The sequence below is a fragment of the Rhamphochromis longiceps genome, linkage group LG11, assembly GCF_057381845.1.
Source record: "Rhamphochromis longiceps isolate RC_006_pf linkage group LG11, R_longiceps_female_GT1.1, whole genome shotgun sequence".
Classification (NCBI taxonomy): Eukaryota; Metazoa; Chordata; class Actinopteri; order Cichliformes; family Cichlidae; genus Rhamphochromis; species Rhamphochromis longiceps.
Window position 1 is genome coordinate 22,124,618 of NC_140567.1, and position 23,166 is coordinate 22,147,783.

Sequence of the window (23,166 nt, forward strand, 5' to 3'; positions counted from 1 at the left end):
TTTGTGAGATGAAGGTCAGAAAAAAAAGATTACATAAGTTTTAATCAATAGTTTTATTATCTTTAATGTTTGGAATCTAAACAACGTAAATTTATCTGCACTTCATTAAGAGAAACTGGTGAAGGGCTGCAGATGAAAACAAGCTTTTACCAATACATTTTTTCTGTTCAAATAAATAAATAAATGCATGCAGTGCATTCAGGTGTAGTTTATATAAATATGGGAGCACTGTGTAAGCCCATGCATGCAGGTCACAGTTGTAAGCATAATAAAAACTCTCATGAATAGAGCGTATCCAAACTGCTTTGGTCTGATCGAACGTCCTTGAGGATAACAGATGGAGGGAGACAGCGCGATGAAGAGCTCGGTCCTTCATACTGTAAATATGCTGTTCAGTGCGACTCGTTCAGACATTCTGTTTTGTTTTCTTACCCTGCAGACAGCATACTGTAAAGCCGACATGTTAACAGCAACCGGTTCACATAAAAGGTTTTTCTCTGTACACAATATTTGCCGCAATGTTCAGAAGCAAGTGGGAACAACCACTAGTATTGTTCTTTCCACCTACACTTTTACCATCTGAAAGCAACAGGCGTGTGTCAAGAACACAAAAAGCCTTCAGTACTATGGTACTATTATGCCAACAGAGCACGTCGCTCTCAGACTGCCAGCTTACTTGTGGTTCCTAGAGTATTTAAAAGTAGAACGGGAGGCAGAGGCTTGGGCCCAGTTTGGATTTGGGAGACAGACACCCTCTCTACTTTTAAGATTCCCTTTTGATAAAGCATATAGTTATGACTGGATCAGGTGACCCTGAATCCTCCATTAGTTCCATTAATCCTCCTAGACTGCTGGGGGCTTCCCTTGATGCGCTGTTTCTTCTTCACTTTTTTTTTTTCACTCACTGTGCTTATAGTGATTATTATTCATCTCTGGCTTTTGCCCATGCGCCTTTGTCCCGTATTCCTCCCCTCACTCTCAACCGGTGGCGGCACATGGCCGCCCCTCCCTGAGCCTGGTTCAGTTATAGGTTTCTTCCTGTTAAAAGGGAGTTTTTCCTTTCCACTGTTGCCGAGTTGTTGCTCATAGGGGATCTTCTGACATGTGGGATATTCTTGAACTGAATTAAACTGAACCAGAGCTGCAGCTATTAGTAATTAATTTAAAGAAATGTAAAATAATGATAAAAAAATTATCTTTAGTGTTAACTTTTGCCACTTTCTTTTGTCCAACATGACTGTAAATAGAGATCCCCTTTTATAGAATACAGTAACAGGTTAACTGATAACAAAAACAACAGTCTTTAACTGTGAGTACAAAATGAAGGTGAATCTGCATTGTGTCTGCTCAACTCTGCTCTAAACTATAACAGATGCTGGCTTATTTTTTATATGGACGAGTCAGTAATTACCATTATTCATGTATCAGCGTTGAGAAAGTTCTTTGAGCATAAATGAGCCACACCTCTGCTGCTGCCTGGCCAACCTGGCAGATGATTAACAGACATATCATCATGGAACAAACAAAGGGAGCGCGATTTATTCCCAAATCCTAGTTTTCCCCCAATACAGACCTTTAACATGGCATAAAGCAGCTAATAAATATCAAACATTAAGAAGTAGCATTTAATGGGTTTATTTTAATTTACTAAACTTCCTGGTTAGGTTAATCACATATCAAAAGCTGTGCAATATTTCAAAAAATATTTAACTAATTATTAATTCACTACATTTTATCAGCACATGCAAGACAAAAACAGAGATTTGTTCCATCTAATTAGCACTAATACTACAGTGAATGTGGCTGCACCAGACGCTGAACAAGCTTTGAAGGAAAAGGAGTGGCTGCACCTGATAACGGAGTTTTATATCACAGAATCAACATACCCTGGCTACATAGATTTATTAGCTGCAATTCAGCAGTCGCTGGGTTAAGAAACTGATAACTATCATGTCAAACACCCTCATTATCATCGTACGGTGATATTTTCTGTTTTCTGTCAGAGAATCCTCTTTCTGCCAGAAATGTCTAAATAAAAGCTGCCCTGAGATCAGCTGGCAGCAGCATACTGCCAACGGATTGTAAAAAGTAGTATTTTATGAATGACCTCTCTAACAACATATGCAAATGTCCAGAGAGACTGCATTCAACTTGTAAACTGCATTCAACTCGCAAACATGAGATTCTCATTAGGAAAAGCACTTTTTGAGTGAGGGATTGAGCGACTGAGGGTTATTACAGTAATTGTTGGATTATGCAGCCCACCCCCGACTGTTGTTTTTCCAGACTTTCGGGACTGACGGGCTGCGCTCTCATCTGCGGGACCTGCTGCTCTGCATTATAGCTCTGATCTGCTTGACAGATGACTGGGAAACATTAAATCCTTGTTAAGTGCTGGAGCAGGCCCAGGGTCAGGAGGAGGGGATTGAGGGAAGGGTTACACTTTGGCGGGCTGCAGATTGGCAGGGTGATGTTGATGGTGAGAGAGTGAGAAGTGACCTATTTTTTTTTTTTCCTATCGCCTAATACAAAACAGATTTTGATGAAGGTGCTGCTCATACACGGAAGCTGCCCAGTTCAACCCCGGCTTAATCCCAGTCTGATCTGATGGTTCATTTTGGTGTAAAACGTGATGCAGCAGACAATTTAAAGACAAATACTACACTTGGGGAGAATGTCTCTTGGAGGAAGTATAGTAATGATAGTTGGTCATGTACCTGAAATTAGAAGATGGACGTGCACCTTAAAATAAGGAGCAGCCTGGAAAACTGGGAGATTCAGTCAAAGTTGAAATGAAATGTAAATGCTGGTGGAGGCTGAGGAGAAACCAGTTGCGCATAAAAGACCAGGAAACAGTTTTAGCTTTAATATTTGCTTTTGGGAATTTACACTGAAGTTGAATTGAGTTTTTGTTGTTGTCTAGATGTGTCAACTGGTTTTAATCTGACAATATTATTAACCTGTACAAGTCAGGCGGCATGTACTGCATTTACTGTTTGTCAATCTGTGATGTTATGTGTGTGAAATCGTTCCTCGGCACAATAATTGTCATCAACAGGAGATAGAAGGGATGCATAAATGTGCCAAAATATCTGTTTCTTCTGCTTCTCCACTTCAGGCTCAAGGGGAGGATGGAGTCCATCCCAGCTGTAACAGGGCGAGAAGCGGGGAAGACTCTGGGACAGTTCGACCTTCAGTTGGAGGACTAATACACATAAACACAGACAACAATTCACGCTCACATTTATACCTGCAGTTAATTCACCAATTAATTAACCTTATCTGATTTATGTCTTTGTACTGTGAGGGGATGACAGAGTACCTGGAGAAAACCCACACAGGCCTGGAGAGAACATGCAAACTCTCCACACAAAAGACCCGCCTTGGATTCGAACCCAACCCCTTCCTGGAGCAACATCTCCCAAACCTCATGCTACCCACAAAAGTGTTGTGATGTAGACAAAGAATATTATCTTCAGGTTTGAGGGATAATCACATCTGTGTGTAAGCTGTTAAGTAGCGAGATAAAGAGAAACCAGATGGAGGCGCACAATCTTAAATATGTGGATCTCAAGCTTTATGCATTTTATAAACCAATTTAACATTAACTGGCTTTTCTGCTTATGCAGTTGCTGCAAGAATACATATTTAAATTTTAAAAGGACTAACACAAAAAATTGTCTGTGATTTAAATTTAAAGACATTAGTTTAAAGATTTTAAACTAATATTTTATGCCTTTTATTTCTAATCCTGTAAAGTTATACAGAGAACAGTACAGGAACAATAACAAAAGGAGCACCACAGAAAATCAGAGAATAAGTAGGTTGATCAATATTGTCCATTGGATTGGATTCCAGCTAACTGATGGTGAACATTTGTTTCAGAAGGGCAGTCTGCTTTTCAACAATGTAAGCTGTTAATTCTTTGCTAGGTAGCAACCACATAAATCTGCTCAAGCTCAAGTGCGTCCACAGAGGAGCCACCAAGCATCGAGTTCACATCCTGAATCCTAAATAAGAAGCACAGATGGCATCTAGTGTCCATGCTGATGCACAAGCGTCGGAATATTTCTGAAACATTTATCCAGCTTTGACGTCAGAGACACCTTGACTATTAATGAATGAAATATGGGAAATGCAACCTCAGTGGGGGTTACATCAGAGGTTTGGCTATCCAGCTGTGACAGTGTAGTTAGATCTTCCACTCAGGTCCTGGGATCACAAGGACTAAGTGCCCAATCTGTCTTCATCAAAACCACCGTGTCCCTTCCTCCCCTTCCAGCGGCGGAAAGTCATTCACCCTTTAAATCGTCGAGCTGGAACTCGGCTTAAAAGGGGGATTGGAGGTTCAGCCAGCGGCAGCCAGTAAGAGCTTTACAGAGAGAGAGAGAGAGAGAGAGAGAGAGAGAGAGAGAGAGAGAGAGAGAGAGAGAGAGAGAGAGAGAGAGAGAGAGAGAGAGAGAGAGAGAGAGAGAGGAAGAGAGAGACAGACAAATTCCACCTCACGCACCCACCAGCACATGGCCTCAAAGACCTGATTAGGATCAATATCCTGTTTGGAAGAGTGACACTCTTCAGTCCGGCACGTGTCCGATAACAATAGCGAGGAGATGCGACGCAAAATACAATTACTCTGAAACAACAAACAGCATCTTACATCAGCAAAGCCAAGCTGCAGCAGGACCCGTAGTAAGTTGCTTGGTGACAGTTGCTAAGCCACCACTGGTTTCTGTCTAAGGTCTCTCTCTCTTTTTTTTTTTTTTTTTAATGTCTGAACTCAGGGACTTTCAATTGTGGTGAAGATGCTGTCCTTACTTTACGAGGTTACCAAGTTTTCAGGCAGATTACCCTGAAATTTTGTTTAATGGTGCTTGAACTAAGTTGGGGAATATTACACATATCAGTAGAATTCTTTTTTAACTTGGTTCTATTATTCACCTACTAAAAGGACTAAAACTAATCAGAAGAGCAGGAGTAATCAGCCTCAAGGTGCTTTAGGTTGTAAGGTAAAGACCTTACAATAATACAGAGGAAGCAGAAAACAATCAGATAGCTCACGGAAATCAGAAATCCAGTATTGTAAGTCAAGAGTGTTGCGTTTCATATTTTATTATAAATTACTATTTAAACAGTATAAATACTGTATGTAGGTATTCTTCAGCCTAATTCAGTACATGCAGCTACAATCATGTGGGAAAACTGCAGATTTGAGAACTGTCCAGATTAAGATCTAGACGGTTCTCCACCCAGAGGGTAAGTCGCACAAAGTCACTGTTCAGGATGCTGCAGCGAAGCCTGTTGTTGGAAAGTTCATTGGAAGGGAAAAAGTGCAAAAAGCAACCTGGGTGATGGTGACCTTGAGAGGATTGTTAAGAAAAGTTAATTCAAGAACTTGGGAGAGGCTCACTAAGACTGACTGAGGCATGTGCTGGAGCACCATCAGCACAGATGTCTTCAGGAAAGGAGCTGTGGCTGTCATATTCCTAATATCCAACCACTCCTGAACCAGACAGTTTTACGTCACTGTTGCTCAATGATCCGAGGTAAGTAAACTTTGCATTTCATTTTGAAATCAAGGTCTGGAAGAACTGTGGAGAGGGACACAATCCAGTGCAGTTTGGTGATTCAGTGGGTCATCTGCTGATGTTTGCAGTGGTTGCTCCTCTGTGTTTTACCAAATCCAAAGTCAGTGAAGCATTTAACCAGGAAACTTTAGATTCAGAGAATTAATGCTTCCATCTGCTGACTGCTGATCTATGATGAAAAATATCCGACTCAGAAATACAGATGATCTGTAAACTGCTGTAAAAGCAGCCTGGGCTTCAGTGACGCCTCAGCAGTCCAACAAGCTGATCACCTCCATGTTACAACACACTGACACAGTAATTTGTGGTAAAGGAGCTCCAACCAAGAAGTAAGCTTATAAATAATTATACCTTTCAGAAGCTGGACATTCCTGTTAATCTCTTTTTAAAAAAAAAAAAAAAAAAAGGTCTCAGGAACTATTCAGTTCTCCGGTATTTCCTGTACACATAGAGCACTAACAATAAAAATAAATAAATCTTTGAATCTTTTTTTAATGGGTGATTCAATTTTATTTATTTAGCCCCAAATCAAACCTGTCGCCTCAAGGTTCTGACAACATCCAATATGCCACCTCCTCCAGGAGGACAACAAGATGTTTCCAAGCCAGCCAGATGAGATAATCTCTCCAGCGACTGCCCCGTGTCGCGAGGTCCTGGTGGCTAGGCCTTAGCCCAAAAAAGTGATGTGGGTTCAGTGCTTAGTAGATCAGATGGCAGTCCCAGGTGAAAGTCCTGGCGCTCCGATCTCTGGCGTTCAAAACTGGCTATACTAACACTGAAATATTCACCTCACGTTTATTGAAAATAAAATATATGAAAGTTTCTGAGGAGCACTAGCATACTAAAACAATAATGTATAACACCACATATCTGTGTACATCTTGGCTCTGTATGTAGAAGCCAATTATCTATAAATTGTATTCCCAACACCAGTCAGTTATCGAGTACCTGCACATCTCAATTAGCATCCACACATTTACTTAGGCAGGTTCATTTTGCTGTTTTCTTTCATATACTTGCACTTCTCTTTGTGATTTCTACATCCTAAACTGATGAGCTTCCGGAGGGCCTACATTTGATAGCAAAATGACATATTTAATATATTGCACAACATGCAACGTTCATATGAGGCCGAATCCTGGCACAGGAAGTGTTGTGTTTCAATTCCCATTGTGTCCACAGAATAACAGCAGGTGTGTGCGTAATCGTCCAACTGTCATATGCATACAAAAAAGTTATCATCCCAGAGACCCATTTATTATACAACAAAGTTGCTTAACAATCACGCACAGTGGTGATCCTCGAATAAATGATAATTGCACTGCATGGAAATGCATTGTATACTAGAGCACAGTCAATCTGACAGACCGAGACTCAAATCATATGTGAATTCTGGGTGTGCACACTCACACGCAGAAACTACATGCTGTAACTCCCACGCGGCAGCTATGTGTTGTAGAGCATGAACAGACCAGTGTCATCCAAAATAATAGACTGAACAGACTGCAGTATGGCCCACATCGACAGCCCAGCAGATTTGCTCGCTCCACAGTAACGTGTGTGGTCATTGCATAACAAATTCTGACATTAAAGCACGACAGTGGAGGCCAGAGATGCTTTGCCCTTCCCATTGGGATGGGTGGGTGGGGGGTGGGGGCTCATTCTCACTAAGCAAACTGCTGTAAACAAATTCTTTTGAATGTAAATACATTCTCTCCATTCACTGGGCACCCCACAGAAACATAAATCCTACCAATGACATAATAAATATTCCCTTGGATAGAAATGTCTGTTGAATGGCCGTACCCATGATATAAATCTGTATTTTATATGCGCCTCTTCCACCAGCAAGAACTTTTCAAACGCTGACAAATGTTAAACATTTCTTAATCATTTATGCTTATTTTATAGAATTATACAGTGAATTATTTTGCATAAATAAACAAAAGGTGAATATTTTAGGGCAATACAGAATCTCATGAGCAAAGCGGTTTTAAAACTACTGGAAATAGCGTAACGTGCAGCAGTGGTGGAGCGTTATTCATACGTCAAATCGAGGCTGACAAAGTCCAGAGGACCTGAAGAGGTTTGTGCAGAAAGCTATGCGAGTGTGCGTCACGCGAGTTGGTTGTTTACTGGGTTGCGTGAGAGATGGTGGTCTGGAAGGCGAAAGTGATGTTGTTTCGCGCGTGATCGAGGTAGGGGTCAGAGAAGGAGTGTGTGTCACCGGAGAAATGTCTCCACTGCATGAGCTCGGACATGCTGAGATGCTTCTGTGTCGCCCCCTTACGGTCACCTTGACGACCGAGCTGGCAGGGCCGTTCGGAAACCAGCTCCTCCTCCTCTGTGATAGCTGAAAATGAAGACCGCAAAGATGTGAGGAGGCATGATTCTTTGTCTTTTCGTGCTCTGGTGTCAGCATGTGTGGCGTGTATGTGAGCCTACCGCTGAGTGTGCCATCCATGCCGCAGCCACAGTTCAGCAGGTCATGAGTCAGGCAGGGCGTCTCCGTCAGGCTGAAAAGATCTCGCAGGTCACTGGTGGAGAAACTCGTGTGCTCTGCCCCTTTCCCCATGTCAACCACGGTTCCAGAGAGTCCCTGTTTGGACACCTGTCGCTGAAATATACGCTCCTCAATGGTGCCTGAGAGAAAGAAACAAAACTTTAAAACACTGTTGATATGGTGCACTTTTTTTTTTTTTGTTCGGAATTTGTATTTACGTGTTCTTGCCTGCAGTGAGAAGACGGTAGATGTGCACAGTCTTCTTCTGTCCATCTCTCCACACCCGAGCCATGGCCTAGACAGAGAAGAGGGGGGAGGATAACACACACGTATTCAGTGCCCTCTGCTGGATTTGCATGTACTCGTACACAAGGGCAGCTTCACACTTGTTCGATTCAATTCATCTCCCCTAAGCAACGACCTCTGGGCCATAAATATTGGGCCAAAGTGTGTCAAAGGAAATCAGTTCTCACAGATTTCCATATTAGAAATGCCTATTTTTTTAATACCTATTTGATCTTTTTCTCCCTGATAACAACACTGATAATTTTCAGTTTCTTTTAAGTGTGTCTTAGTGAAATCCTTCACATGTTTTGGTTCCTGTCATTTCCATCGTGTTCTTTTTTTATTTTCATCGTGGGGTTTTTTCCCCCACTTCTGTTGTTTTTTAATATTTCTGTGTCATGGTTACCATGTCCATCTTTTACATACAGCTCACGATGGATACCAATAAAACCAAAGGCACTTTTAAACTTCAAACAACCCCAACATTTGAGTTTTTCTACCTTTTCAGACTATTACTGTTTGTATTTTACCTGAATGTCATTGGCAGGGTTCCAGTCGATGTCGTATAGCACCAGGTGGGAAGCGCCAATGAGATTAAGCCCAACCCCACCTGCTTTAGAGCTCAGCAGAAACAGGAAGTTCTGAGAATAGGGACTGTTGAAACTGTCGACCAGTCGCTGCCTCTGGTTCGTGGGGGTATGTCCGTCCAGCCGACAGAAGGTGTAGCCCATGTGTACACACAGGTCCTGGAGCAAGTCTAGCGTCCGAGTGTAGTTTGACACTACGACCACCCTGCAGGAGCACACCTACTATCAAATGTGACGCTTGATAAATAAAGTTTAAAAAAAATCCAGATGATCCAAACAATCAATAGCATCTTAGCGTCACACAAAAACACACCTGTCTGAAGAGCTCAGCTGTCTAATGGCAGCAAGCAGGTCCGTAAGAACCAGCAGTTTTCCAGAGTCAGCCATGGTGAATCCTCCTGAAGAATAGGATTCTGGGAAGAGATCTGCCAGCCCCTCATATAATGAACTCTCCACAGAGCCAGCATCTGTCCTCTCCTACCAACAGAACAACCCATGTTCATGGTTAGGACTGGGATTCACGATTATATATTTATAGTTTCCACTATGATCACAGGTTTCTGTCCCCCCAGCCAGCTCATAAAAAAATTAACCTTAACAGTGACGTGGAGCAGTCCGGGGTGATTACAGAGCTTTTTCAGTGCGGTGATGCAAGCCAGATGTGTGTGGGTTTGAGTGGAGCCCTGAAGGCAGGCCCTGAAGACTCTGTGGCAGAGGAGGTGCTTGTACAGCTCTCGTTGCAGAGGGGACGGCTCGCAAAACAACGTCCAGTCGAGGCGAGGAGGCAGGTAGCGGTTGATGATTTCCTGCGTCCGCCTCAAGATGAACATGCCAGTCAGACGAGAGAGCTCGGTCGCTCGCTCCTCTCCCAAAACTCTCTCCTCCTGTTGGCAGTGGAAGATGTAAGATCAGGTTTAACACCAGATAACATTTTTATAACAACTGCACAGGAAAGAGAAAGGAGATGGGATTACCTCTGTGCATGAGGGCTGTCTGGAGCGCAGGATTGGTTCCTCGTATACTTTTCTATAAGCAGTCGATGAGCCCAGAATCCCAGGGTTCACAAACTCAATGATGGCGTAGAACTCCTGCAGGTCGTTTTGAACTGGAGTGCCTTCAAAAGCACAAAAAACAGTCTGTTATAAAACATCTGCAAGCAGTTGTAGCTGCCATTCAGAAACTCCCTTATCGCTTTCACCTGTAAGTATGACTCTGCGATTACACTTGAGGCTGCTGAGGGCTGATGATGTTTTGATGTTGCTATTCTTTAATCTGTGACCCTCATCACAGATTATAAGACCAAAATCAACTTTCTGGACCTGAAAACAGAAGGAAATTACAAGATAAGAGTACAAAGATCAAACAGCTTCGTTGGAAAAAGCACGCTATGAGACATCGGGAGAACATACCTGCTCCAGGCAGCGCAGCAGCATTTCATAGCTTATCACAAGAACGGTGTGCAGTGGGGACAAAACAAACTGCTCTATCCTGTGGTCCTAAATACATTTCAATGAAGAAAAAAATGGAATTACTTAATAAACTCCAGATTAAAGTAGATGATTCATTCAGATACTTGTTCTCATTTTAATTATTTACAAAAAAGATATTAAATCAAGAAAAGCCGGCAATAAAAATGGAGTAACATAATTAAGTTATTGAATAAGAGAGAAGAATTATTGCAATAGAATAAAATAGAAGGCTTATAATAAAATGGATGGATTTTTTTTAAAACCACAGACATGTAACTAAGAGCATGTGGGTTCCTTCTGAGTTTTAAGCAGTGTGACTTGTTGCTGTATGCACTTTAATACAGAATGGATAACAGGTTATATACATATGCACTAAAGCAGTGAGTTCACATTCGCTTTCCAAATAAAATCATGTTGTTTCATGATTAACTGAACCAAGGACTTGTAATTATAAAACAGAATAACCTGATCCACAGTGAAAACACTGATCCTCTCACGGCCCAGCCACTTGTTGAATTCTGCGGCCCAGTTCTGTACCAGGCTGCCAGGTGTAACCACAAGCACACGCTTAGCAACTGGCCTCCCACCATAAGGTCCCTGCTTCAGCAACGTCCAAGACAGCGCCACGCTCTGGAGAGTCTTTCCCAGACCCATTTCGTCGGCCAGGATCGCACCGTAGCAACCTGCAGCTCTGAAGCACAGACACATAAGCACAACATCAAACCAGTGGCTCCGTTTTGTTTTGTTTTGTTTTTTGTGTGGCGCTACAACAGATTAATTAAGAGGTTTTTTGCACAGCATTTCATGATAGCCAAACAGCACTGTCACCTCATGCCCATGACACACTCGTAGAGGAAGAGCAGGCCATCCCTCTGGTGCGGTCGCAGGTGTGTGGTCAGGTGTGGGTCAAGCACAACATCGACCATAGGAAGCCCTGACTTGTTATTTAACCACTGGTGGTTGGCGGAAGGGCGAGGCATCACCAGTGCACCTAAAACGATATGAAATAATATTATTAAAATACATTATAAATATATTTTTTGCCAATTTATGTAGGTAATAACTTAATGCATCATCAAACTCCAACTTTATCCACACACCTGGAGCGAGGGGGTCATGGCGAGGTCTGCGAGTTTGTTCCTCCTCTGGTTTTGTTTCTCTGTGGCCCGCTCCGCCCACCATTGTTGGAGGGCAAAAAGGTTTGAATGCCAAGCGGCAGGAGGGTGGTGGAGCAGACTTTGTGTTTAACTCCACTCGCTCTGTTTGGACCTCCTGAAAACAGCGCCCCTTGGCAAAGTCCTCAGCAGAAATGACTCCCATCACCTCCACCTCTTTCCCACCAATCATGAGAGTCTCTCCCTCGGAAAGCGAGGCCAGCTCCGACACCTTGTAGCCACTACCTACAGTTCAGATATGCACACTTGTCAGGATCGCGTGTAGTAGGAGAAATCAACTAGTATTGACCTACTTAGCCCTTTAGCATATTTTAATGTTTAATGCAGTAAGCTTCAGTTAAGTGTAAAAAGTATGCTTGTAGAATTTTATTTAAGATTTGAGTATTTAACTATTTTCCAGTGTTTCATGATCCAAAAACAGGCCTCTGGGGCTGACTATGCACAACTAAGGCAAAGAGGCAATAATACCTTACTTGACAGAAGCCTGGGTATTTTCCTGTTATTTTTATATTTGATCTTGAGTAAATTAAATGTCAGGTAAATAATTTTAATTACAGTACTGATTACTTTGCTTTCATTGAGTCTTAAGTCAGTCTTAATTTCTTTATATTTTGCAAGGAAAATGTGAAATAAATAGGTTCAGCAATTTACTGAAATGTGTAAATGGAGTTTTTTGGTGCAAAAATCACATTTTATGCCTTTCACACTCTGTCACCTTTGATATTCTTGTTAGATTAGACAAAAGAAATGTAAAGAAATTATGTATTTTTCTGACAAGCTGCTAATGATAAAGTACTTGTCTTTGCCAAGTTGTTTGTTATGTAACACTGGCTCATCCTTCGAATTAGGCGCCTTTTTATTGCTTGAATGATTCATAGATCTGCATTTACAAGACTGCAGTGAAAATGAGTGAAAAAGTAGCTGAAGTTCAAAGAAAAACTTTGAAAGTCCTCGAGAAAGCCTGGAGAACTACAAGTCTAGCTCCTTGGAAGCCAAATATAAAGAAATGCAGGCTATCTCAAGGCTTTTTGTATATAGTATTATATTAAAATTGGGCAGTTGTCATTTTAAATACAAGCAACAACTATACAGGTGACGAATTAAAATTTGATGTTGGTGTCCGTCTTACCCTTTCCGATATCCTTCCCCTCCATATCTTTAAGAGTGACTGTGCGTCCTCTTGTCACCAGCACTGCGTCTCCCTCCCAGCGCTTATGTTTCTTCTTGCTGGCCTTACACCACACCACACTGAAGTAACGCGCCCCGTCCTGACTGCAGCCAGAGTCTGAGCCTGCAGGAGGCTGAGGGGTTTGGGGAGACCCAGGAGGGCCATCATTCACTCCTGTAACACAAAGACATAAAACAAAGTCAGATCCACCAGATGTACACGGGAAATTGACCAGCAGAGGTCACTGTCGCATCAAGCTTTTCAGCATAAAGGCTTCTACACGCCATTGTTGGCTCCACCTATCATGGAAACAAAATACAACATGTACAAGGCTCAAACAGTTAGCACCGTGAAACAATGCAAATGTCAGCAGATGCGGTCACCTTATGATCTTTCATCAGCTTCTACAAGACGGATTAAAGATGATTTCCTATAAAAGTGGAACACGTGACTTGGAAATAAACAGAGGACCAGAGGAAAATGGATCTTCTTTTTAATACAAACACGTGAACGCATAGACAAACAGTAAGAGAAATGGGCAACACTTGTATAACAACAGTACAATACAATCAATGTTGAACTCACAATAAATAGCAGTAACACCAAAAACCATCAGGGCCCCTCCCTTCTTTTGTTCGCGCAGCCGGTCAACAGTTCAGCAACCAGCGAGAATTACTCACTCGAACATTTTTGTTATCCCAATAACAGATTAAGGCCTTCAAAAGTTTACCTTGTGCTTCAGTCCTGGTATCTCTAAAATTTGCTACTGGAGTGCTTTCTTGTGGCGACATGAATGGTTTTTGTACGAAGTCTACAGAATGAATAAAAGCGGCTTTAAAAATTGTTTTGATAACCAAAACCTCTAGTGGAAAGTGGATTTCTACAGATGCCAGAATGGGTGGAAATGTTCTTTACACAGAGATAACAACACGTCGCTCACACTGACATCAAGTGCTTTAACTCTTACATTCATATTTTTCCAACAATCTTAGACAATAAAGATCATTAATGCCTTGCTGGCACTCCTGTAATTAGAGACTGGTGGTAGGTGTAGGCAGGAAGAGCACCACTGAGGTACATTATCAGTCAATACTACAAATATTCCCTTCCAAAATTTGGACTTTTATACATATTGGCCTGTCACAGTGTTACTGATGTGAGCTTTGTTTTATTACATAGATGTTTGTCCCCACTTTTGGTACTCATGGACACGATGATGCATTTTTAACACAGACAAGCACAAAGACGGATGGCAGCAGGCGTTATTATCCTAATTATCCTGCAGGACGTAAACAGGTTATCTGTGTGTATACGAGGCACTATGTTTCCAAAAGAAAGTCAAGTCCTGAAACTGATCTCACACAACCAAAATAAAACAAAATTAGTGACTGCTCCAAAGCACTTTTTTTCCTTTTTCATTTTTTTAAAAACTGTACTACTCAGAGCCCCTCCCTTTCTCACAGTGACCACAGAAGTGCATGTTGATACTTGTTATAGAGAAATGGGCAGTCCGTGTCTCAGTCGGGTTGCCTTCAGTTTCTCCACTTTGATCTTGGCTCGCAGCAGTTCCTCCTCCAGTTCCTGCTTCCTCTTCAGCCCCTCTCTCTTCTCCTCCAGGTACAGGGCCACCTTCCTGTGATTGGCCAGCACCAGCTCGTGCTCCTCTTTGGCTAGTTGCAGAGGCCGAAACCTGTCCGGCTCGTGGTGAGGGTAGATGTCGTTGGGGTAGAGCTCATGGCGTAAGGGCAGCGGCGAGGTGGAGAGAGGGATGTTAACAGAGGAAGGAGCTGGAGATAACGACGCTTCATAATCATGGATGCTGCCCAAGTCCTGCTCTCCCTCTCGCTCCTGGCCTCCTTCCAGCCGTGGTCCTGTGTGCGCTGGGAGGATGGGAAGGTCTGGCGGTGGCTTTACATCCTGTTCAGCGTCCAGCTGGACCACCTCATGGGGGATACTTGGGACAGATGCAGAGTAATCCTGAAGTCCAGCCAGAGATGAGCTGCTGCCAGGATGTTCGATAGGAGAGTTGTGCTTGCTGTATATTAATCTACAAATGGGAAAAACAGGATTAAAAAAATAAATAAATAAGTGAGCCTGGAGTGCTTAAGCAGCATTTACTATATCTTGTTTATGTGAAGTGTGTTGAAACCTCTGCAGGTAGGTAAATCAATCAAAGAATTAGGTGAATGATCAGGGAACATTAAAGGGAGTGAAAGGAAATTAAAGGATTTGGCAACAAGTCTTGGTGGTTACAACCTCACACGTGTGAAGCGTTTTTGATCCCACTCTTATTCATCACTAGGATTTCTAACTGTGATGACTGCCTTTTAATCTGAATTATTCAGTGTATTTTTCTCCTCTGCGTACTCTCTTAATCCAGCATGAGGATATTTAGCAGCGTCTTACTTTTTGTAGTGCTGAGAACACAAGATAAATAATTGTTTTGGAGCCAAGTTTCTGATAGAATTATCAATGTGAAAACCAGACCTATGTATTTTCCAAATGTACTGATGAGCCGCCAGTAAATGATGGCAGGTCATGCAGTATGTCCTCTTGAGCCTGACAGTGTTCAGTGAGTAATCTGATTGGGTTTGGGAGCATGAACGGCAGCCCCTCCTCTCCCTCGGTATGTCCAAAACTCTCATGTGACTTGTGTTATCCTTTATCTTTGTGTGTGTATGTGTTCTCATAAGTGCAACCGTACCTGCGCAGCGCCTGGTCCTTTTCGTGGATGGGCACGTGGTGAAACAGGTGAGGGATCATCTCCATAATTCTCCTGGTTGGCTCGGAGATGCTTGCTCTGTACTCTGGCTGGGCGTGTCTCCTCTGCATCACTTCCTGCTTGGCTGACTCCTTCAGTCTCTTGTAGAGGGTCCGGAGGCCCTGAGCTGTGCGATGGGGTCTGTCTCCTCCCAGGGCATTGTACTGTTCAGCAACAGTGTCCCAGCACTTGTTCTTGTCCACGATGACCGCGTGCTTGTTGGTGTGCTCCTCCAGGATTCGGATGTGAGGCCGGACCAGCTTCAACAGGTCCAGCTTCTCAGAGAGGGTGAAGTTGGAGGAGCGGGCTTTACCCACCATACTGGACAAAAACACAGAGCTGGATGCCATCTTCTAGCATACTGGGCTCACGCAGACCAAGTCTGGCCTATGGCTGTCACCCTTTAGTAACCACACTCAGTGGTGTGGGCTTCTCTCTCTTCCCACCTGTCTTTTTTTCAGTCCCCGCCGCTCTCTTCTCCTGGTCCACGGTGACACACCAACACTGGTCTAACTCAGAGACATGTCACATTTCCCCCCTTCGTCTTCTTCCTCTCCAAATCAAACATAGGCTATGTCTAACAAGTGCATGGATTCTCACACTACTCCTGGACTCCCTCTCAGCTACGTTGCACAACAAAAACAGGCTGTGCTGCACACAATAAGAATCAGGCTTAACTAGGCCAGCCTCGTTTAGGCCCCCGCCTACCGCGGAGGGCTTTGGATGAATTCCTCCCAGCTTAGGCTGACGTAGCTAAGCCGCTTAAGCCCAGCCCGACCTACTTACAGCTCGGTCTCTCTAAACCCCAAACCGAGCACAGCACAGAGCACAGCAGAGATACACCGGCTCTACAGTGTGACAAAGGGAGTGCTGCAGAGGGACACTGCCCTCTGCACATGTGCCACAACAGTTTGCAAACAGCACACTGTAAGGTGTTAAAGTGTCACATGTCTAACGTCCTAAAGTGAGTGATGCTTTGAATCAGCGCCGGCTTAACTAACTGAACCGGGGGGGAGGGGTCTGTGAGCGCGCTGCGCATGTCCGTGGAACCCGCGCTTCTGGCCGTGCTTCAGTGTAGAATGAATGCAGACGGGGAACGCCAGCTCCGCAGCGCACGCGGCGACTCCGTTGATTAAATACGTGTGTGGGGCGCGTGCAAAAACAGCTCCAGGAAAGCGTGCTCGCGCCGCGCGGTCTCAGGAAGTAAAACAGAAGCACTGGCTGCTCCGACAGGAGGAAGGGGAGGAGAAGGAGACGCTGATCCCGAGCACAGTCCGAATCTGGCCGCTAATTTGCATAATGCTGGACCTGCTGTCACTCAGCCTTCGCCCGCCCGGTTTAACATCTATCCTGTGTGCGTGTTATTATTAGACAGAGCGGAATGCTATTTATATAAACGTTATATCTCATTATAGTGTCTGCTTGAAGCCTCTGCGCGGGGTTTGCTCGAGTTAGACTTTGCAATATAACAGCGAATTTAAACAGCAGTGGTTGGTACGTGTAGGGCACATTATGAGGAATAATCGCTAATGTGGTGGTGATGACGATGATGATGATGTCCATGTAATTTATAATACTGGCTCTGCAGTGTTATAAATTACATGGACAGGCCAGTAGCTGTAAACTCTCTTTTGGGACCAGCCATACCTTATTTTACACAGCAAACATGAAAAAGCTTCAGGTCCTGAATGATCCATTTAGGACCGACAACCTCAAGCCAAATATTTGTAATTAGTAACGTCCCTGCCTTTAATGCTGTGTATCGATTAACCGATTATACAAATGTAGCCCAAAAAACCCCAAAATAGATTGCACGACACATTTTTAAGGAATAAATTACAAAAAATAAAAAGCAAAATGCCCGATGTTGCAAATATGATACAAATTTAATCTCATATATCAAATTACTATTTTTTTTTTTTGTCAGAAGGGTCATTGTACGCTACATTTTCAAAAAGTTGGAAAGTTATTTTATGGTTCAGGGTTTAAAGGATTTAGAAACACGATATATTATCTTGTATATTATTATAATTATGTTGTTTATAGAAATCCTGGAGGATTTTCCGGTTTGTGTTCTAGTCACTGCACATTTTTGTGTTGTTTATTTACTATTTAATATTTCTCGGAACAGAGGACGCCATCATCTACCTGCTCAATCGTGTCTACACCCATCTGGACCAGCCGGCGAGCACTGTGAGGGTCATGTTTTTTGACTTTTCCAGTGCTTTCAACACCATCAGGCCGACCCTCCTGGGTGATAAGTTAGCAGCGATGCAGGTGGATGCTTCTCTGGTGTCCTGGATTGTTGATTACCTGACAGGAAGACCACAATATGTACGTCTCCCACAGTGTGTGTCTGACAAGGTGATTAGCAACACAGGGGCACCACAGGGGACTGTCCTCTCCCCCTTCCTCTTCACCCTCTACACCACAGACTTCAGCCACTGCACAGAGACCTGCCATCTTCAGAAGTTTTCTGATGACTCTGCGGTGGTTGGATGCATCAGCAGGGATGATGAGACAGAGTACCGGGCTGTGGTCGACTCCTTTGTCACGTGGTGTGAGCAGAATCATCTGCAGCTCAACGTGGCAAAGACCAAGGAACTGATCGTGGACTTCAGGAAGACCAGGAAACACTTGACCCCTGTTTCAATCCAGGGGGTCAGTGTTGACATTGTGGAGGACTATAAATACCTTGGAGTACACATTGACAATAAACTGGACTGGGCTAAAAACACCACAGCACTTTACAGGAAGGGCCAGAGTCGTCTCTATTTTTTGAGGCGACTGAGGTCCTTCAACATCTGCCAGAAAATGCTGAGGATTTTCTATGAGTCTGTGGTGGCCAGTGCGATCCTCTATGCTGTTGCATGCTGGGGGAGCAGGCTGAGGGTCGCAGATGCCAACAGACTTAATAAACTGATCCGTAAGGCCAGCAATGTTGTGGGGATGGAGCTGGACTCCCTCAAGGTGGTGTCGGAGAGGCGGATGCTGTCCAAGATAAAGACAATGTTGGATAACACCTCCCACCCACTCCATGACATGTTGGTCAGTCACAGGAGCTCGTTCAGTGAGAGACTGAGATTACCGAAAAGCACCACTGAACGACACAGGAAATCATTCCTGCCTGTGGCCATCTCCCTGTACAACGCATCCACTTAACACACTGTTTGCTGCTACAACTACACATGTTTCTTTTCCAAATATTTATTTATAAGTGACTTATGTATGTATGTATGTATGTATGTATGTATGTATGTATGTATATATATGTATATATTGTACTATTCTTAGTTAGCGTATTGTCTGTCTTGTCTTAATGTTGGTTTAAAATGGAGCACTGTAACAAAAAATAATTTCCCCCAGGGATCAATAAAGTATTCTGATTCTGATTCTGATTCTTCTTTTGTACTGATATGGACTGCAGGTGGCTGTGAATGCAAAGTAGATGGTGTGGCTCAAGTAAATATACAGCAGAGCTTTGTGTTCAAGGTGACAGTGTTTGTATCATCTCTATCTTTCTTTTAAAAAGACAACAGAATCAGTATTGTTCTGTATGTACACATTAATATACATGATGCTTTTTGCCTGAGGCAAAAAAAAAAAATTGCCAGCAGTGTGACAACGTCTGTCCCCCTTCCTCATCTTTTGCATATTTGTCACATTTACATGTTTCAGATCATCAAACAAATTTAAATATTAGACAAAAATAACCTGAGTAAATTCAAAAAGTAATTTTTAAATTATAATGTATTAAGGGGGGAAAGTTATCCGAGCCTACATGAAAAATTAACTGCCACCTTTGTAAAATCATAAATTAATTGATTAACCACAATTTTTAGAAAGTTAAGTTCCGTTTCTCTGTCTACACCCGAGTCTGATTAATGCCAGACCTGCTGAGTTACTAAAACCAGTCTGACAAAGTGAAGTAGGTTCAAAGATAAAGCAACACATCATGCCACGATCTAAAGAAACAGCTGAGAAACAAAGTCACTGACTCACAACTGTCAGTCAGGCTTTGGCTTTGGGTTCCAGTGAACCACAAATGCCACAAATGAAGAAAACTGAACAGCGGTGAACCTTCCCAGGAATGACTGGTCTACCAAAATTACTCAAAGAGTGCATCGACGAGTCATCCAGCAGGTCACGTAAGAGACCCGGAACAGCATCTAAAGAATTGCAGGCCTCACTCACCTCAGTTAAGGTCAGAGTTTATGATTCAACAATAACAAAGAGAAGGCATCCATAGGAGAGTTCAAGGAGAAAAGTACTGCTGACCAGAGAGATCACAAAGGCTCGTCTCACATTTGCCAAAGAAAAACATCTTGATGATCCTCGAGACTTTTGGGAAAATATTCTGTGGACTGACAACACAAAAGTTGAGCCTTCTGGAAGGTTTGAATCCTGTTACATCTGACGTAACACAGCATTACATAAAAAGAGCATCGTACGAACAGTCAAAAGTGGTCGTACAGTACTCTGATGTCTACGTGGACGTGGACAATTTGCTGCAATTGAACCATGAATTCTGCTCTTTATCAGAAAATCCTGAAGGAGAATGTCCAGCCATCTTTTTGAGTCCTGAAGCTTAAGCTCAGGTTCTGCAGCAGGAAATTGATCCAAAACACACCAACTCAAAATGGCTTAAAAAAGAAAAGAAAAAAGAAGAAGAAGAAGAAGAAGACGGTTTTGGAGTGTCCTAGTCAAAGTCTGGATTTAAATGTGTTTGAGAGGCTTTGACATGACCTTAAACAAGCCACTCATGCTGGAAAACCCTCCAATGTGGCTGAACTAAAGTAATTCTGCAAAGAAGAGTGGGCCAAAATTCCTCCATAGTGATGTTAAAGACTCATTGCTACTTATCGCAAACACTTGATCGCAGTTCTTGCTGCCAAGGATGGCACAAGCAGTTATTAAGTTCAAGGGCAATTACTTTTTTCACACAGCATCAGGTAGGTTTAGACAGCTTTTCCCCCTTAATGAATAAAATCATCATTTAAAAAAAAAACCCCACTTCATTTTGTATTTGCTTGGGTTGTCTTTTTCTAATATTAAAATGTATTTGATGATGTCAAACATGTAAGTGTGACAAATATGCAAAAAAAAATGATTAGCAATAAAGCAAAATGAAATCTTGCATAGATTTATTGCTCCAGACGCCTTGAGGCTAAAAACGATTGAAAACCATAATTAACGACATTTTAGAATATTTGTCATAAATAAAGTACAATTATCAAAAACAATAATAGTCCCATTAAAAAATATTAATGTATAAAATATAACAGAGCCCACAGCTTGGTCACTTGAGCGCTAATGAAACAGAAACGGCTGTTTCAGTAGAATCTTCATGACTAAACTACCTAAACCTAATGAGGCATCAGGTATGCTGCATGCTGAGGCTTGCACTGTCTTTGTCATTGTAACACACAGGGTTAATTGGTTTAGCTTTTAATCTCACCTGCATTTAATTAAAAACTAATTGGAAGTCTTGTTTGGTTTAAGAGCTATCCATCTTAAATAACAGCTTGTAATGGAACCATGATTTTGTTTTCTGGTGGAAATCTTGAAGCTTTTCTCATTTTCAAACGTTGCATCTCCTTGTCTCCTCAAGGAGAGGGGAATGCTTGCTGGATTAACTTTAAGCAAAGACACGCAGGTATACTCTTCACGGTCAAGAAAAATGGTGGGAGGCACAGCTGGAATACTTAAATCATGGTACAAGAAGAATCCTATCTGAAACTCTACCTCTAAGTTGTAGCAATAACTCAGTGATCACACCATCAACCCTTCACTATTTGTGGGTGTGATTAAAAAAATAACTACGTTTAATTAAAAGAAATATAAAAGTCATCATGAGCAATGTTATGTCCATCTGATTCATCAGACTCCTTTCCTTCCTGGCCTTCCACTCTTTGTTGTGGTCTTTTTTTCCTCTCTCTCTCATATGAGGCAAACGTATTTGTCCCCATATTTGTCTTTGCACATTCCCTGACATACATTGCTGAAACTATGAGAATCTCCCTCCAGGAATCAACTGACATTTGTAAGTTTTCATATTGCTGCTATGATTATTAAATTGGGCATAAGAAGTGAGAAGATGGGGCAAGAAAAAGGCAAGGCTTTACATGGCTGTTTGTTTTTTACCTGCTGGTTTATAGTCTTCAGCAGAGGCTCCTAATCCAGGGTTCTGATGCTTTGTCTCAGCCTCATTTTCCTTACTCTCAGTTGCACTGAGAACACGAGCCAGAACCTTTGACAAGGCTGGGGCAGCTTCAGGCTGGACGTTAAACTCTGTCTTACTTGCACCTGGTGTTGCAAGGCTTCTCTGGATCTGCGAAATGAGGTACGGACAAAAGAGAATTCTTAATATGAGGAAGTGTGATTAAAAAAATAATGGAAAATAATCAAATTAGAATTATAAATACTGAGGGTTTAATACTGTAGGAAAAATGTTGAGAAAAAAAATTACTTTATCCAGTGCATTGCCTGAACCAAGTTTGGGGGTCAAAGGCTTGGATTGAGCCACAGAAAGTGAAGTACATGCACCAGGTGGCACAAATCGAGACTTTTTCACTGCATTACCCAAGAGCTTGCTGGGAGCTCCAGAGCGCCGCATCTTTCTTTTTCCTAAAGACAAAAAGCAACCGATACAATAGTCAGATTGTCTATTCTTATTTAATTCACTTAATGTACAGAATTCACCTGCTTGCTGCATACATGCTACTACTGTACATTACCTAATGTATATATTATATATAATGTCCCCCCTTTGCACAAGTCGAGGAGCGTGTCAGGTTACATTTCACTGTGTGTTATACTTGTATAACTATACATGTGATGAATAAAGAACCTTGATCCTACAAGCAGATTAATAAAATACAAATACAGTAACATTTGGTTGACACAAAATCCCAACAAACACCTGGACTTGCCTTAAGGCGTTACTGCATGATTACCGCTTATTACAGACGGTTTAATATCCTTTGAGTGGTTTAAAATCAGGGGGGGGAAAGAAAACAAAAATATCTTCCTCAAAGGTACTCACTTTAATAACTTCGTGAGGCATGTAGCAAAAACTATCTCGTCCGCTCAAAACAAATCCAACTCCAACACTATTCCTTTTAATGTCACAGTCCTTTAGCATTATATGAACACATCTAGCTAATGATTTGTCCCTATTAATAGCAAAAAATTGAAAACTTGGATTATTTGCATATGTAAATTCTGCACTGGGTAAACTGTGCATATCGAGACGAAAATAACTCACTCAATCCTTTTTTATCATACATAAATCCTTGGGGTCACTATCCCTCTGATGGCTTTCTAGCTTTTTCACGTCCTCAATTCCTGCTTATGCTGGAATAATCGGCATATCACGATAATTTCTAGATAGCAACATGAACCTGTTACACAGCCAGCTAGCTAACACTAGCATAAAAGATGATAATAACGCGGTTGGAAGTCTAATTTAGGCTTTATTATCAAGTCAGATAACGTGTGACAACGTATTGTACATACCCCGACGAGCTAAAAGTTAGAAGAAAACACCTGACATCGCAGCCTTTAACTCAATTGCAACAGAACTCGTCTTGTCTTTCCTCTTCAGTGACTCTAGCAGCGGTTCAGTTTCTCC

General features: G+C 42.3%; 2 protein-coding genes across 3 annotated transcripts; both read right to left on the reverse strand.

Annotated features, from left to right (window-relative positions):
* Positions 1–5,976: 5,976 nt before the first annotated feature.
* On the reverse strand, positions 5,977–23,166 carry rad54b (RAD54 homolog B). Of its 2 annotated transcripts, none has more exons than XM_085422881.1 (16): positions 23,052–23,166; positions 22,003–22,160; positions 21,678–21,864; positions 12,734–12,946; positions 11,530–11,829; positions 11,258–11,420; positions 10,895–11,120; positions 10,370–10,456; positions 10,159–10,279; positions 9,935–10,074; positions 9,554–9,844; positions 9,274–9,437; positions 8,904–9,165; positions 8,317–8,383; positions 8,031–8,228; positions 5,977–7,938 (listed from the first exon to the last, which is right to left on the reverse strand). In XM_085422881.1, the coding sequence occupies exons 2-16, from the start codon at positions 22,147–22,149 to the stop codon at positions 7,718–7,720; spliced, it is 2,787 nt and encodes a 928-aa protein (XP_085279007.1). In that variant the 5' UTR covers positions 22,150–22,160; positions 23,052–23,166; the 3' UTR covers positions 5,977–7,717. The 2 variants fall into 2 exon arrangements, with proteins under 2 accessions (XP_085279007.1, XP_085279008.1); XM_085422882.1 differs by lacking the exon at positions 23,052–23,166 and adding an exon at positions 22,579–22,677.
* Positions 13,265–17,841, reverse strand: LOC146659056 (fibrinogen silencer-binding protein-like). The gene is made up of 2 exons (XM_085422884.1): positions 15,477–17,841; positions 13,265–14,819 (listed from the first exon to the last, which is right to left on the reverse strand). Exons 1-2 carry the CDS (start codon positions 15,881–15,883, stop codon positions 14,264–14,266), a joined length of 963 nt encoding a protein of 320 aa, XP_085279010.1. The 5' UTR covers positions 15,884–17,841; the 3' UTR covers positions 13,265–14,263.

What these genes read in the sequence shown, in the direction of transcription:
- LOC146659056 (XM_085422884.1), bottom strand. Translation starts at nt 15,883, where the DNA reads ATGGCATCCAGCTCTGTGTTTTTGTCCAGTATGGTGGGTAAAGCCCGC. An exon ending in AAGGACCAGGCGCTGCGCAG is followed by an intron (nt 14,820 to 15,476) that starts GTACGGTTGCAC and finishes TCCCATTTGTAG; the next exon opens with ATTAATATACAGCAAGCACA.
- rad54b (XM_085422881.1), bottom strand. Translation starts at nt 22,149, where the DNA reads ATGCGGCGCTCTGGAGCTCCCAGCAAGCTCTTGGGTAATGCAGTGAAA. An exon ending in CAGGCAATGCACTGGATAAA is followed by an intron (nt 21,865 to 22,002) that starts GTAATTTTTTTT and finishes CTCATTTCGCAG; the next exon opens with ATCCAGAGAAGCCTTGCAAC. An exon ending in CATGGATGGCACACTCAGCG is followed by an intron (nt 7,939 to 8,030) that starts GTAGGCTCACAT and finishes CTTCATTTTCAG; the next exon opens with CTATCACAGAGGAGGAGGAG.